The sequence below is a fragment of the Nannospalax galili genome, unplaced genomic scaffold (genome assembly GCF_000622305.1).
Source record: "Nannospalax galili isolate Female #2095 unplaced genomic scaffold, S.galili_v1.0 scaffold1082, whole genome shotgun sequence".
Taxonomy (NCBI): domain Eukaryota; kingdom Metazoa; phylum Chordata; class Mammalia; order Rodentia; family Spalacidae; genus Nannospalax; species Nannospalax galili.
This window is the reverse complement of record NW_008348580.1, coordinates 2219453-2235424: the sequence shown is the minus strand read 5'-3', so window position 1 is coordinate 2235424 and position 15972 is coordinate 2219453. Positions and strand designations below refer to the sequence as shown.

At 42.1% G+C, this 15972-nt stretch overlaps 2 protein-coding genes across 5 annotated transcripts in view; one reads left to right on the top strand and one right to left on the bottom strand.

Moving 5' to 3' along the window:
* Positions 1–8134, top strand: part of Dennd4c (DENN domain containing 4C) — a 120133-nt gene extending 111999 nt beyond the window's left edge. For all 4 annotated transcript variants that reach the window (XM_008845535.2, XM_029569598.1, XM_029569599.1 and 1 more), the window contains 3 exons: positions 3540–3690; positions 5487–5551; positions 6901–8134. In XM_008845535.2, coding sequence (XP_008843757.1) covers positions 3540–3690; positions 5487–5551; positions 6901–7037 — 353 coding nt within the window. In that variant the 3' untranslated portion in view covers positions 7038–8134. The remainder of the gene's footprint in view (positions 1–3539; positions 3691–5486; positions 5552–6900) is intronic.
* Positions 8135–10444: 2310 nt separating this feature from the next.
* Positions 10445–14197, bottom strand: Rps6 (ribosomal protein S6). Its single transcript, XM_008845533.3, has 6 exons — positions 14058–14197; positions 13464–13595; positions 12864–13074; positions 12197–12343; positions 10667–10824; positions 10445–10578 (listed from the first exon to the last, which is right to left on the bottom strand). The coding sequence occupies exons 1-6, from the start codon at positions 14061–14063 to the stop codon at positions 10483–10485; spliced, it is 750 nt and encodes a 249-aa protein (XP_008843755.1). The 5' UTR covers positions 14064–14197; the 3' UTR covers positions 10445–10482.
* Positions 14198–15972: the final 1775 nt, after the last annotated feature.

The following is a 15972-nucleotide window of genomic DNA, read 5'->3' as shown; positions in this document are numbered from 1 at the left end:
CACAACAGAGCTGGCAAGATGGTTCAGTGGGTAAAGGAGCGTGTCACCAAGCCTGACCCCAGAGTTCAATCCTCAGGACCCACATGGTGGAAGAAGAGAACTGACTGCAAGTTGTCCCCTGACCTGCACATGCACACCTTGGCATACCCATTCCCACATATGTATACACACATACAATAAATGAGTAAATATAATTTTTAAAGTAAAATATCTTTCTTTTTTTTAAATGTAGGCACTTATAGCTGAAGCTTCCTCTTAAAACTGCCTTTGCTCTGTCCCAAAGTTTCTATAACTTGTGTTTTTTTTCTCATTGACCCATTCATTTATCATTCAAAAGTGTATTGTTTGATCTCAGTGCATTTATATAGTTTCTCTTGTTGTTGATACCTAGTTTTAATCCATTGTGGTCTGGTAAGATACTAGAAATTTTTTTTAAATTGATTTTTAATTTTTGCATTTGTTGACTGCCATAAGGATTAAAATCAGATCAACTCTGGTAAAAGTTCCATGGGCTGCCAATAGAATGTATTCATAGCTGTTGGAGGGAATACTCTATAAGTATCTGTCAGTCCATCTCATATGTGGTACATACGGTGCTATATAACTATTAAGTGTCCTCATTGATTGTTTTTTTGGTCTGGATCATCTATCTGTTGAAGAGAGTGAGGTATTGAAGTCTCCCGTTTATTCTGTGGACCTACCTGCCCTTTGTTTCCAGAAGTATCTGTTTTATGAAATTGGGTGTACCAATGCTTGCTGCATAGAGTCACAGCAGTCAAACCTTGATGGACTGAAGAAGTGAAGCTTACCTTTATTAATATGCAGTGATATTCTTGTTTTGGATGGGAATTGCTTGTTTTTTCTCCCCAGGGTGGCTGCCAACTCCCTATGTAGCCAAGGGTCTTGAGCTTCTGATCTTCCTGCCTCTACCTTCTAAGTGCATGGCTTTGTATTGGCCTTCTTGATTTCTTCTAATTTTGGCTAAATTTAAGTCTGCTTTCTCAGATATGCATGTAGCTGCTCCACTTGTTTCTCTTCCACTTGCTTGGTATATTGGGTTCTTTTTTTTCACTTTCAGTCTTACATTTCTTTGCCAGTGGTGTGTAGCTGGCTTTTGTTTTTTAAAATTCAGTCAGCTAGTCTAGGTCTTCTAATTGCAGAGTTTAGGCCATTTATATTTAAGTTTATATTATTGAAAAGGATTTTCTGATTCATGTAATTTTAAGTGTGTGTGTGTGTGTGTGTGTGTGTTTGTGTGTACAGGTCCATGAGTGTGTGATGTACATGTGCCATGGCATGAGTGTTAAGGTTAAAAAACAACTCTGTAGAGTCAGTTTTCTCCTGCCTTGCACTGAGCTCAGGTCACCAGGCAAACTTCTTTACCCACTCACCATCTCACCAGCCCCAATTCCTGTAGTTTTATTGGTTGTTTCCCTGGCTGTTTCAAATGTTATTTTTTTCTCTGCCTTTCAATTAGTATTTATTGAGTTGGACATGGCTGATTCTTTCCTAGTTCTCCTTTACCTCGTCTCATGAAATGTATTGTTTTCTATTCTGATGATTGTCTTCTGCCATAGTGCCTTGGTGCTCATGAGTTAATAGTTTGTACTTGCCCCAGAAAGTCTTCATTTTCCCATAGATTTTAAAAGATAAAAAGATGTCCAGTTTTTTGCTTTTAGGGCTTGAAATACATCGTTCCATGTGTCCTTGGCTTTTAGATTTTCTGCTGAGAGTTTGTTTGTTTTGGTTTTTTGAGACAGGGTCTCCCCGTAACTCCAGCTGGCCTGGACCTCGATATGTAGACCAGGCTGACCTCAATCTCAGAAATTCACCTGCCTCTGCCTCCTGAGTGCTGGGATTTAAAGACAGCACCACACCCAGCTGGAGTTATTTGATATTGTAAATGAGATAGTGATTTTTTTTTTCTTGGAGATTTTTTTGTTTGTTTTGTAGTCTTGGCATTTTGAGTATAATATGTCATGGAGGATTCTTTTTTCCGGTTATGTTTCTTTGAGGTTCTAAATGCCTCTTGTGCTTGGATGTCTATTTTCCTACATTTGAGAAAGTTTTGTTATAATTTCAGTGATAGTTTATATCTCAGCTCTTCTATATTCTGAGACAGGGTCTTATTATGTAACCCTTGCTGGCCTTTGAACTGACTTTGTGAACCAGGTTGGCCTTGAACTTGCAGCAATTTTCCTGCCTTAGCCTTTCAAACTATTGGGATTTCACGTGCATCATCATGCTCAGCTGTATCTCATCTCTTTCTACTTTGTGGATTCTTGGGTTTGGGGTCTTGATCACATCCCAGAATTCTTGAAAGTTATGATTAATGCATGTTTTTTTTAAATTTAAATTTAATTCATTAATATGTATGTGTGTAGGATATATGTGTGAATGCAAGTGTGCACATGCCACACATGTATGTAGAGGTCAAAAGAGATTAAAGATCCGATCCGGGCTAGAGAGATGGCTCAGCAGTTAAGATCAATGGCTGCTCTTGAAGAGAACCCAGGTTTGATTCCCAGCACCCACTTGGTGGCTAAGTGACACCTGTAACATTCCAAGGAATCCAACTCCCTCTTCTGACTGCCACTGGCAATGCATGACACAGGTGCACTAACATGCATGTAGGCAATACACTCATACACAAAAAATAATACATAAAATATATTTTAAAAAATTAAGACTGAAGCTGGGCGTGGTGGTGCACACCTTTAATCTCAGCACATGGGAGGCAGAGGCAGGTGAATCTCTGTGAGTTCAAGGCCAGCCTGGTCTACATAGTGAGTTCCAGGACAGCTGGGGCTACAGAGAGACTCTGTCTCAAAAAGACTAAAAAAAACCCCAAAACCACCCCGTGTAATTTGAAGAAAAGAGACCAGGCCTAGTCAGCCTATTTAAAGAGAGCAGGAAAGGGCTAGAGAGGTGGTTCAGGGGTTAAAGAGCACTGGCTGCTCTTGCAGAGGACCTGGGTTTGGTTCTCAGCACCCCATGGTGGCTCACAACCATCTGTAACTCCAGTTTCAGGAATCCAGTGCCTTCTTCAGGCATCTCAAGGCACCAGGCACAGATGTAGTACACTTAAGTAAATGCAGGCAAAAAACTCATACACATAAAAATAAAAATAAACAGGTGATGGAGAGATGGCTCAGCAGTTAAGAGCACTGGCTTTTCTTCTAGAAGACCTGGGTTTGGTTCCCAACACCCACATGGTGGCTAAACAACTGTTGGTAATTCCAGTTCCAAAGGATCCGACACCCTCTTCTGACCTCCTCAGGCATTGCAGGACATGGGTGTGCTTACACAGAAGCAGGCAGTACACTCAGACACATAAAATAAAAACAATAACTAAAATAAAAAACAAATCTTTTTAAAAGAGGGAGAACAGGAAGTAATTTTTAGCTGGTACCTTGTCACATAATTTTACTGGCAAGTGGGAAACTATGTTGAATAGACAACCAGAAAGTGACACAGATCTGGGAAAAACTTTGTTAATAATTGGGGAAGACGTCCTCTTACTGTGCTCTTATCATTAGATTCTGAGAAGAAATTGTCCCTTCTGTCAGAGGAGCAACAAGCAGTGAGCACTTTAGTTGAAAGCATTAGGCAGAGTATCCAGCATAATGATGTTCTGAAGCCCATCAACCTGCTTTCCCAGCAAATGAAGCCGGACATGAAAAGACAAAGGTAATAAGCTCGGCATTTCATACTTGGTGTCACTCAGTTTCACATTTTATAGTGGGATTATTTTTAATACCTGTAGTTGTAAAAGACATATGCGTTGTCAAACATTTGTTTTAGTAAGTGCTATTCAGATTTATGTATTCTTACATTACACAAGTCTTTCAGGTAGAAGAAATTTTAGAAAGGTAAGTCATTGGTGATAAATGTGTACGTGTATTTTAGAAACATTTCTCTGGAAATTTATGAATTTCCAAACATTGAGGTTAGTACCGCTTATTTGTTCCAGTCCCGTGATGACCATATATTGCTTTCTTGTTGGATGTAAAGTACAGGATTTGAAGTCGAATCAGTGTAGGCCATGATGGAAGCAGGGAAAGTGCTCAGGATATAAAACTCCTGGTCCCTTCCTAACATCTGCCAGCATGTTTGTGTGGCTATTCATTCCTCTCTTGGCCAAGTGGATCTACAGTGGGGCTACAGAAAAGGGCCTATAGTTACATCAAGCATTATGAATGCCCCTGGAATCCCCTTAAAGTCTTCTGTCATGGACTCTTTGTATATCTCAGACGTGATACTGCAGGAATTCATACTGAAAATTGATGGCCTAATTAGAATCTTAATTGTTGCAATTGAGATGACCTTTAAAGGTAGGCAAGCATAGTACCACAGAGTCACATCCCTAGTCCTCATCTTTATTTTTAGCTTAGTTGTGAAGCTTTTTTTTAATTCTTGAAGCAGGCTCTCATGTTGCCTAGGCCATCCTAGAACTTAACAGTCATGCCTTCATTTACCAAATGTTGGAATTACAGACATGCACCACCAGGCCTAACTCGTTTTTAGTGTTTTATTTTGTAACCTTTTTTTTGGGAAGGCAGGGTCTTTTTATGTAGCCCTGGCTGACCTGGAACTCTCTGTGTACAACAGACCAGCTTCAAACTCAGAGATCTGCCTGCCTCTGCCTCCCAAGTGCTAGGATTAAATATGTGCATGTACCAGCCATTTCGTAACATTTTTATGTTCACAAACCTAAAGTTGATTTATCCTTTACCATTTGATTAAATAAAAAATACATCATACTACTTTTTACATTATAGCCAAAGGGTTTAGACCCTTAGATCAGAAATTAATGTTACTGCAGAAAAATAGATAGGAAAGGAATTGAATTAATTTTACCATTTGAGTGTGCACTACCATGCCTAGCTTTGTTTTTTTGTGCCATTAACTTTTTAAAATTTTTTGGTCTTTTTTGAGACAGGGTCTCCCTGTAACTCCAGCTGGCCTGGAACTCACTACGGAGACCTCAAACTCACAGGCCTGTCTCTGCCTCCCAAGTGCTGGAATTAAAGGTGTGTGCCACCACACCCGGCTTCTGCCATTAATTTTTTAAAAGCTTTTTACGCTTTGAATTAGAAGCTCCTGAATGTTGTAAGATAGAACCCAGTTCTGTGTACCCTTCAACCAGCTTCCTCTGAAGAACCCTCGTACACCTGCGGTATAATATAAAAACCAGGATGTAGATGCATAGCTGTTAATCAATCTATAGAATTTAATGTTTTCAATTTTTTTAATCTGCAACTGCCAGATGTGGTGGCTTATATCTGTAACCCCAGCACTTAGCAGACTGAAGCAGGAAGATGGCCAAAAGTTTGAGGTCAGCCTTGGCAACATAGTGAGTTCTAGGCCACCCTAGGCTACAATGGAACTCTCTAACAAAGAAATCCCAAAATTCAAACTTGTGTCTGTTGTTTTGTTTGCTATTTGCCCGCTAATTTTCAGAATCTCTTTCTTTTTTTTAATAGGAGTTTATACAGAGAAATCCTTTTCTTATCATTAGTGTCTCTTGGAAGAGAAAACATTGATATTGGTAAGTTGAATAATGAAGAATTATTAAAATTAGTTCTGATTTCCTCTGTTGAAAAAAAATTTTTTAATGGAGCATGTAGAATGGGAGCGTAACCTAGTTAGTGCTGGCATACATGTCTGGCATACATAAGGACCTGGGTTTATTCATCAGCACTAAAAAAAAAAAAAAAAAGGAAGAAGAAAATGTAGGTGGTATGGCGCATGCCTTTAATCCCAGCACTTGGGAAACAGGCAGGTGAATCTCTGTGAGCTTGGTCTACATAGCGAGTTCCAGGCCAGCTGTGGTTACAGTGAGACCCTGTCTCAAAAAGACAAAAAAAAAGATTGAAATGTGATCAGCTTCTTGCTCTGCCAGCATGCCATGCTTTCCCCACCGTTATACCTGCAGCTGGACATGGGGACGCATGCCTAGAATCATAGCACTTGGATGCTAAGACTGGAGGATCACAAGTGGGAGGAGGGCATGATAGCCTGTGTACATACATAGTGGGGCCCTGTCTTAAAATGAGGGCTGAGGTAGCTTAGTGGTTAAGGGTACTTGTTGTTACTCTTGCAAAGGACCTTGGTTTAGTTCCCAGCATGTACATGGCAGCTGACAACTGCCTGTAATTCCAGTTCCAGCAGATTTGACACCCTTTTCTGGCCTCTGGGGACACCAGCATACCTGTAGTGCACATACATTCAAGAATATACATACATGGGGCTGGAGAGATGGCTCAGCAGTTGAGAACACTGGCTGTTCTTGTAGAGGACCCAGGTTCAAATCCCAGAACCCACATGGCAGCTAACAACTGTCTGTAACTCCAGTTCCAGGGGATCCGACAGCCTCTTTTGTCTTCTGTGGGCATTGCACGACACGGGTGCACTTACCTACATGCAGGCAATAACACACATAAAATAAAAATAATATTTTTAAAAAAGAATATACATACACATATAAAAATAAGTATATCTTTTTTAAAGGGGGGGGGGCAGTCCCCAGAACCCACATGGTAGATGGAGAGAACTGATGCCCTCAAATTATCATTTGACCTCCATACATATACACCATGGCATGCGCCACCTCCCCCCCCCAAAAAAAATATACAGTTTAGCCAGGTGTGGTGGCACATGCCTTTAATCCTAGCAGTAGGGAGGCAGAGGAAGGCAGATCTCTTATGAGTTCAAGGCCAGCTGGGGCTATAGGGAGACCCTGTCTCAAAAAAAGACCCCCCCCCCAAAAAATGCAATTTAAAGATGCTAAATAATTACTTTTGAGTAGGCAATTTGAATCTATGTCACATGACTCAGTATTTTTTTTTAATACTTTTGTTAACAAATTACAGCTGCAGTTTTTAAAATGTCTTTCAGAGGCTTTTGACAATGAATATGGGCTTGCATACAAAAATTTATCTTCAGAGATTCTTGAAAAGTTACAGAAAATTGATGCCCCACCAAGTACGAGCATGGAGTGGTGCAGGAGGTGTTTTGGAGCCCCTCTCATTTAAAAAGACTCATTGGAACTTTGGTACTGAGAACTAGGGGAGTAGGTTCCGCCTGGAAACACTCAAGGCTTTTCCCAATCTTAAGACCTGGTGAAAGCTGCAGTGAAGAAACTCTTGATAAAATACAATGAATTGTCATTCATACTGAATCATCTCAAAATGTCAGCTGCCATTAAACATCATGAGGTTTATTGATGTTTGAAGATTTTTAGCTCCTGCCCTATTTCTCTGCCTCCACTAAAAAGAAAAAATTGAATTTCACATTATTTACATAAAAGAAATAATGAAACTGTCATCATTATAGACGTTAGTATTTGGAGTTGTTGGGTTTGGGGGATGGCAAACTAAACCTGCCTAACCTCAAAACAAACGAAATACTTCAATTATAAGAGTAACTGTGTATGATTGTATATGTGTGGGGCTATGTAATAGATATGTGTGTGTATTTATTAAAATACTTCAATTGCATGTTGCAGTAGTTTCCTGAATGAGGCCTTGCTGCCTAGTAAATGACTACTACTAAACTCATTTGTAGTCATTAATTCCAAAATCATCTGAAAGTCACAACTGCCTTCCCTGATTTAAAATTTAATATATATCTCCACCTTTTAAATTATGCATTATCTTGCTTAAAGGATTGTGTCTTGAATATCCAGGTACTTCTGTCTTCCCCCAATGTTAATTTGTAGTGTTTAATCAGAATCTAATAGGTGAAATGAAATTTCCTAACTTACAAAATTATTTGGAACTTACAAATGTGTGTAGTCTTTGTAAAAATATGTTTGGGCACATAAATTGTTGGTATTGGTTATTTTTTAAAACCTATGGGAGCTGGGCCTGGTGACTCGGGTTTGTAAAAATCCGTTTCTTGGAAGGCAGATCTCAAGTTCAAGGCCAAGCCTGAACTTTTGAGATCCTGTCTCAAACCATTACAGCCCAATGGATGAGCACTTGTGTAGCATGCATGAGGCCCTGGGTTCAGTTCCCAGTACCACAAAAAATAGAACCTGTGGGATAAACTCGCACTGCACATAAAAGTTTTATTCTTGTACAGTATTTTGATTTGTATGCTTGTGAATAAAAGTGTGCATTTGTAAATACTATTGTTTAGGTTGAATCAATTGTCTTAAAACCTTAAAGTTTATTGAGCTTATTACCAATAAGAAATGTTTAAGAAAATCATGACTTCACATGCCCCACCTTGACATTTATTGTGCTTTGTTAAAAACATCAAGAGCAGCAAATTTGCCTTAGCTCCTGCATAAAGCCAGTTGGTTACGTGTGTGCTCTTACGGTAATAATGCAGCTGACTAAACCAGTTAACGTGTAAAAACTTACCTCCATTTGGTATACTTTAATAGCACATACATCTTTTTTACATGGTGGTACCTTTTTAAAACTATGTACCAGCGTTTCAACATTTAAAGGTTAATCTGACCTTTTTGCAGAACCCTAGTCTGAATTTGTGTTAAGTGAAAAACAGTTATCAGAAATTTTGTTAAGATCTTCATTACTTTCAAAGTGGATCTTTTGCAGTTTCAAGTATATATTTTTACAACATATATTTTATTGACCCAAAAAATTTTCAAATTATCTTTGCATATATGAATTAAAATTGAATAAAATGAAAAATAATCGTTTCTTGCGTCTGTTACATTTTTAAGGTTGTTGCACTCTAGGATTGACTGTTAAAAGACTTCCATTATTCTGTGATTTCTGGAACTTGGAAGTTACTTACCAAGGTACTTTGTTTACAAAACTTATATGCCTCAATACAACTTTTTAAAATCAGTTTTCTGCTACCATTTAGATCCATCGGAACTGATTTTTAAAAATATTTTATTACTTTTATGTATGTGTATAGACTGCATGTAAATGCATCCATGTCCCGCAGTGCCCAGAGGTTAAAAGGTGTCGGATCCCCTGGAACTGGAGTTACATAGTTGATAACCACTGTTGGGTGCTGGGACTTGAACCCGGGTCCTCTGAAAAGAGCAACCAGTGCTCTTAACTGCCAAACCATCTCTCTTCCAGCCCCAGGAACTTTTTTCTTATATTCGGGTTTTTTGTTGTTTTGTTTCTGAGACCGTGTCTCCCTGAAGCCTCAGCTGGCCTGGAACTTGGCTATGTAGACCAGGCTGTCCACAGTCTTAACAGATACACCCACCTCTGCTGAGGTTGAAGGCATATGCTAGACTGCACAAGCCTTTAGTCCCAGCACAGGGGAGGCAGAGGCAGGTGGATCCCTGTGAAATTGAGGCCAGTCTGGTCTACAGGGAGACTCTGTCTCAGAAAGACAAAAAAAAAAAAAAGATACCTGGCCTCTTGTTCCAGCTGGACTGGCACTCACCACATAGACGAGATTGGCCCTGAACTCAAGAGATTCACCTGCCTCTTCCTCTGGAGCATTGGGATTAAAGGCATGCGCCACCATGCCCAGCTGGTCTATTTTTTGAGACCATCTAAGCATATGCCTTTAATCTAGCCGAGGCAGGTGTTATTTTAATGTATGAACATTTAAAAATGTGCAGCTAGTGCTAGATGAACTTTATTAATAGCTTCTGAAAACAATCTTCAAAATAGTTGCAGGGTAATCCTAGTGGTTTTGATTTTGTATGCTGATCCTAGCAACTTCACACAACCTCTCAAGTTTGAGACAGTCTTCTGGATTAACCTTGATTTAGCCTGCTGAATGCTAGGATTACAGGCCCATTTTTTTGGTCTTTTTGAGACAGGATCTCCTTGTAGCCTCTGGTGGCCTTGAACTCAGAGACCTGCCTGCCTCTGCCTCCCAAGTGCTGGGATTAAAGGCATGCAGCTGTTTCTTTTAGCCAGGCTCTCCCTATTATAGCACTAGCTTACCTGGAACTTGTTATGTAGACTAAGCTGGCCTCAAACTCAGATCTGTAGCTTCTACCTCTAGGGAAAATGAAGTTGTATTAAAGTTAACTGCACCTAACCTGCCTTAAGATGCTTACACAATGGTAACAGACCTATGACACCAGCAGGCTAAAGCAGGTTTTTCACTAAGGTCAGCCTGGGCTACAGACAAGGACCATCTCCAAAACAAGAATGAAATCAGGTTATAACCACTGCAGAAATTATGGTCTATTACAGGAGGGGGTGGTGGTGATGGTGACACATTTTGCAATCACAGGTGTTTCATAACAAACCAAGGGACTTTAACACTAGACCACTGAGCCAGAGCCCTTGTTTTAAAAGCTCTGTGAACATTTAAAAGATTTGACACTAAGTATGTCTTTAGCCTGAGCACACCTTTTCTCTGCGTTGTACATAGGCCTTGAAAAGCTGTACTTCCTGAAATAAACTGTACATGAATTCCCATTTTTAAGACCCATTTCCTTTCAACTTACCCAGTTACTTCATTAATGAAAAGCCAACAAAGGAGATTCAAGGTTTGATCATATTTATTCGTTACTTTTAAAGATTATTTTTGACTAGACTCAGACTTGGAAGTAGAAGCTCTCAGTGATGACAGCCTGCGTCTCTTGGCAATCTGTTCCTGGCGTTTCTCTTTGGCTTCCTAAACAAAACACAACAAAAGCAGTTAGGGCTTTGTGTAGGTGAGAAATGGAGACGTGGAGGCAGGCAGTTGCGCACCCCAGCCCCACCTTCATTCTCTTGGCCAGCAGTTTAGCATATTCCGCAGCCTCCTCCTTGTTCTTCTTGGTGCGCTGTTTCTTCAGCGCAATGCGTCGGCGTTTGTGCTGCAGGACCCGCGGCGTAACCAGACGCTGAATCTTCGGTGCTTTAGTCCTAGGCTTCTTACCTAAAATCCAGATGAGGCATCATCTCAATACCCTTGTCCCATGGGGTGGTACCTGCCCAACACGCACATGGCTCTAAAATAACCAGCATACACATACACTCAGGGGAAAGTAAGGATCCACCAGCTATCAAAACAATGCTCAGTGCAGTAGCATCTATGAAAACCTATGAAAATAAAATTGGAGCCTACGATTTTGGATACTTATTAACCCCTCAACAAGAATATAAAAGGTGGTTTAAACAATGGCGAATCTGAATTCCTCCTGAAAAGTTTACACCAGTGTCCTGTTCACGCGCTTTTAGGAGTACTGGTGTGTGGTTGAGTGGTGTTACATCCTCTATCACAGTAATTTTTTCAAGTTCCCCCCTATGCTTGAATCTTTTCTTCCTGGCATGCACTGCCCTTTCAGATTCATACTTGAAAGTTGTTTATGGACTACAGGTCTTTGGGAGCAAAGCTGATGTAACTTCAGGTTATGGATGCTGCACAGGAGTTACTACCTCAGGTGCTGTATATATCCAGGTTCTGCTATTAACAGTTCAGCTAAACCCCCCACCCCTACCATGAGACAAGGACCATCTTTCAAACACTTGTCAACCACCTCACACATTTCCTGCACTGTTGCATATCTAATTTTCTTGCTTAAGGTTAAGAACTTATTTGAACCACATGCTCAGCATCAAAATAGTGCATGATACATGGTAGATGTCCAAATATTTGGAATACGTGACTAGTGAGAGGCGAGAAGGTACATATATACAGGTCAACAGTCCTAAGAATCAAAACCCAAAACTATCTTTTCTATGTAATGTAGACTTCATGCTTCCTTACAGAAAGCGTAACATGTTATTGATGCTATGGACACCACCAATGTGGGTATGTTGCTTAACTAATACATCTGCTTCTTCATACATAATAAAGCATTTTTCCTTCTCGTTTTCACAACTTTTACGATTCATACCCCACAGATGACTACCAGCCATTCATGGAAGCAATTTCAGTAGATGTAAAGTTTCTTTTGTAATTCAAAAAACAGCTATAATTTGAATCTGGTATACCTGGGACCTGTATGATGGACAAGAACTGACTCCTGCATTTTGTCTCAACCTACACACACACAGTAAATGCTTAGAAAAAGAAATTTCAGGCTGGAGAGATGGCTCAGCAGTAAGGAGCACTGGCTGCTCTTGCAGAGGACCTCCAATCCATGTCACTCTTAAACCCGAAGCAATTAACTTTAAATGTCTAGTTAAATCTCAACTCCAGGTAAATAATGCTAATGATGCTATGGTAGATTCTATTTTCTGTATGTACACAGAATGCCACAAATAATTAAAATTACTCTAGCCCTAAAATCCATAATCCCTCTTACCTTCTTTGTTCAAGGGCTTTCTAACAACATATTGGCGGACATCATCTTCTTTAGAGAGATTGAAAAGTTTGCGAATTCTGCTAGCTCTTTTGGGCCCCAACCGCCGTGGTACAGTGGTATCAGTTAGTCCAGGAATATCCTTCTCTCCTTAGGAGAAACAATTGGACAAAGATATTAAAATTTCACCACCTTCATAATTTAATGTTGAGTCGATTCTAACTGGCAGTAAAGAAATTCAATGTGGACAATCCCCAATTAAAAACCACTTAAAGCCACACACATCTTTAATCTTGGGAGGCAGCTGGATTCTCTCTGAGATGGTACCAGGTTCACACTGGGAGACTGTCCTTTAAAAAAAAAAAAAAAAAAAAAGGCCATGGTGCAAGCCTTTAGTCCCAGAACTAAAGGGGAAGCAGAGGCAGGTAGGTGGATTTCTGGGAGTTCCAGGCCAGCTGGGGCTACAGGGAGACCCTGTCTCAAAGGAAAAAGACAGGGTGGCGGGATGGCTCAGCACACTGCTCTTGCAGAGGACCTGGGTTGATTCCCAACACCCACATCGTGGCTAACAACTCTCCATTAACTCCAGTTCCAAGGGAATCCAACGCCCTCTTCTGATCTCCACAGGCACTGCAAGACACGTACACATGTGCTTACAAACAAGTCTCACCTTTTTTTACAATGACCAAGTTGAGAACACTCAGATTGGCATCCACAATGCATCCCCGAACAGACTTGCGCTTTCTCTCTCCGGTCCGCCTCGGTCTATAACAAGAATGCCCCTTACTCAGCAGCAGGCGCACCCTGCCATGGGTCAAGACACCCTGCTTCATGGGAAAGCCTTGCTTGTCGTTTCCACCACTGATTCGGACCACGTAACCCTGCATGAACATGAACAGTACATTTACTACTTTTGTTCCAAAATACAGAATTTTGACGTCTATGAACCACTTCTCTTCTACCAGAGAACCGAGAATCACTTTCAAACTCATGTTTTCTGTCCATTTCCAACTTACTAATAAGTTGTTAGGAAATTCGTATCCATTTCATCAGGACACTTGAGAGGCCAGAAATGTCTAGAAAACCAAATTACCAACAAGCAACGAATGAAGCAACGTGGCATTTTTTTTCCAGCTTCATCAGGCTTTACTTCATAAAGTGACACTCTCAAGTACCTTAACCAAGGCAGAGTTGAGGCTGCATTCAACACCACAGCACGTCCACTCACTGAAAAGGCTAAAGTAATGGCTGCTTCGGTGGTCAGCTTTACCTTCCACTCCTCACCCAGGGCATCAGCAGCCACTTCTGTGGCCATGCGCTTCTCGTAGAAAGTACGGAGCTTGCGTTCATCGTCCACTTCGATGAGTTTCTGACAGCCGGTGGCCGGGAAGGAGATATTGAGCTAGGATTTAAGAGGCGAGAGGGGAAAAAACTTAGAAATCCACGGCGGCGATGGTAGCGCCGAGCACAACGATAATTCACAGAACCATTTTGTTTCGCACGACCAGCAGAAAATTCTAGACGCTAACTTTCACCGCCTGCAGGCAGCAGTGCGGACGACACACATTCTCCTTCGAGCCCTAAGGGCCAGGGCGCCTGCAAGCCGCTCAGTCCCGAGGCGCAGAGCTAGGCGGCCTCGGACCCGCGTGTGCACCGCAGCCGCCATGGCTTCCCGCCCGTCGCGGCACCGCCGCAATCGCCCGCCATCCGCTCGCCCAAGGCACCCCAAAGCCCACGGGAACGAGCTTCCTCGTGCCTCAGGCCCTTCGCCACCTAGATCCGGGGTGGTGGGGCCCGGAGCCGCGGCAACGCTGCGCGCTGCGGCTCGATGCTAGCCTGCGCCTCATCAGCCACCACCTCCTACCTTCATCTTGGCGCAGCCTACCACCCAGTAGGCACCACGGAAAAGAGGCCCGACTTCCGCTTAACCCAGGTCACATAGCGCTCTCAGGTCTCGCGAGAAGTACAGGCACTAGACCCGCCGGAAGTGATTCCGGAGGGCGGTATTTCGGGGCTGGGGTTAGTGAAATGAGCCCTAAGGTGGTTCGGAGCCTCGCTGGGCATTTTGGGGAGGGGCCCAGTCTGCGGGAGGGTCGGCGGCTTCCTGCTGGTCTTCCCAGGTGGCCGCGGCGATGCGCCTGCGCCACAGAGGAGCCGCACCTCGGGCCCCCATACTCGCGTCTGGTGGTACCGAGTAGGAAGACGTGACCAGTTGTAGCCAGTGCTGGCCTGTCATTTCCGGAAATGGCCGGTTGCGGAGCTTGCCTGGTCCCAGCGATCGACTGCGAGAAATCCCAAACGCTGTGCTTTCCTTTTTCCCTTAGTACCGGTTCATCGGCTTGTCCTTTAGCTGCTTTGCCGGTTTTGTCTTATCACTGAGTGACACTCGAGGTCACGTCTCGGCAGCCAGTAGGAGCGCTACCGCCGTGCAGAACCATCAGCTGCCTGCAAAAGTCTTCCTGCTTTTTCTCCTCCGTGATCTGGTGTGTGTGTGTGGAGGAATACAGTGTGTCACCTTTTGCGTGTGGCGCTAACGTTTTTGAGATGCATACATGTATCATATGTCAATATTGCATTATTCGTATGATTAATTGTTCATATATATGTATGTGTATAGTAATTTATTCATCCACTGAAACACCCATTTGGGCTGTTTTCCCCGCAGTGCTGTCATTCGAACCCAAGGCTTCCCACATGCCTAAAGCAAGGGAACTACGTCCCTTTCTATTTCTACCTTTTGACTTTTGGGACTAGTGTGGCTTTGAGTGCCTGTTTTTAATACTTTGGGGTTGTATCCAAAAACTCATAGAGGAACGCCGCACAGTGATGGCTGCGTTAAAAGTCAAGAGCAGGCTCATGCCAGAAAGAACTCAACCCTGAGGAGTGACAGGGTAGGGTTTATAAGTTTCAGTTAGAGAATTTTCTCAAAAATAAATTTCCCAGTAAACTCCCTGGACCTGCAGGTTCAGCTGGATAAGAACGTTCTGCCCCACAGGTTGTGGTTAGTGAGGGCCAGGGAATGGCTGGATGAAGCAAAAATAGCTCATCAGCCAGAACAAAATGGAATTCCTTTAGACAGTTCAGGGTACACACGTAGGAGTGGAAATGTTGAACCATATAGTAATTTAACGTTTGAAGGAGCCACAGAATGGCATTCCATAGCACTCGGCCTCTCCATGTCTACCAGGTGTGCAGGATTCTGTTTATTCTTGTTGATTTTATTTATTTATTATTTTATTTATTTTGCGAGGTGGTGGTGGTGTGGATGCCGCAGTATGAGTGTGGAGGTCAGAGGACAACTTGCAGCAGTTAGTTTTCTCCTACTAGGTGGGTTTTCTAAGGCTCAGACTCGGGCTTGATAGTAAACCTGCTGAGCCAGGACGTTTCCAGGGTCTTTAGTTTGTATGAGCACAGGAAGTATTATTAACTGTTAATCCAGTCTTGTGGTTGTGATTTGGAACCTCACGTGGTTTTAATTTACATTTCCCTAAGGACTAATGTTGAACTTTTTTCTCCTGTGCTGAGGGTTGATCCCAGACCCTTTGTACTTGCCTAGTGAGTGCTCTACCTTGGGCTAAATCCCCATCCAACCCCTTGAGCATTGTAGTACTTGGGGCTCTGCAAGCCCAGAGCCTCATGCAAGCAAACCATGCACTCTACCAACTGATTTATATCCCAAGTGAGTATTTTACAAAAGCATTTCTTAGCCATTTGTGTATCTTGAGAAATGTCTACTCAAGCCTGGAGCTCTTCTCCCCTCATTTTTGAACAATATTTAT

What these genes read in the sequence shown, in the direction of transcription:
- Rps6 (XM_008845533.3), bottom strand. An exon ending in CCCTGGGTGAGGAGTGGAAG is followed by an intron (nt 13,075 to 13,463) that starts GTAAAGCTGACC and finishes ATGTTCATGCAG; the next exon opens with GGTTACGTGGTCCGAATCAG. An exon ending in TGCTGGCCAAGAGAATGAAG is followed by an intron (nt 10,579 to 10,666) that starts GTGGGGCTGGGG and finishes TGTTTTGTTTAG; the next exon opens with GAAGCCAAAGAGAAACGCCA.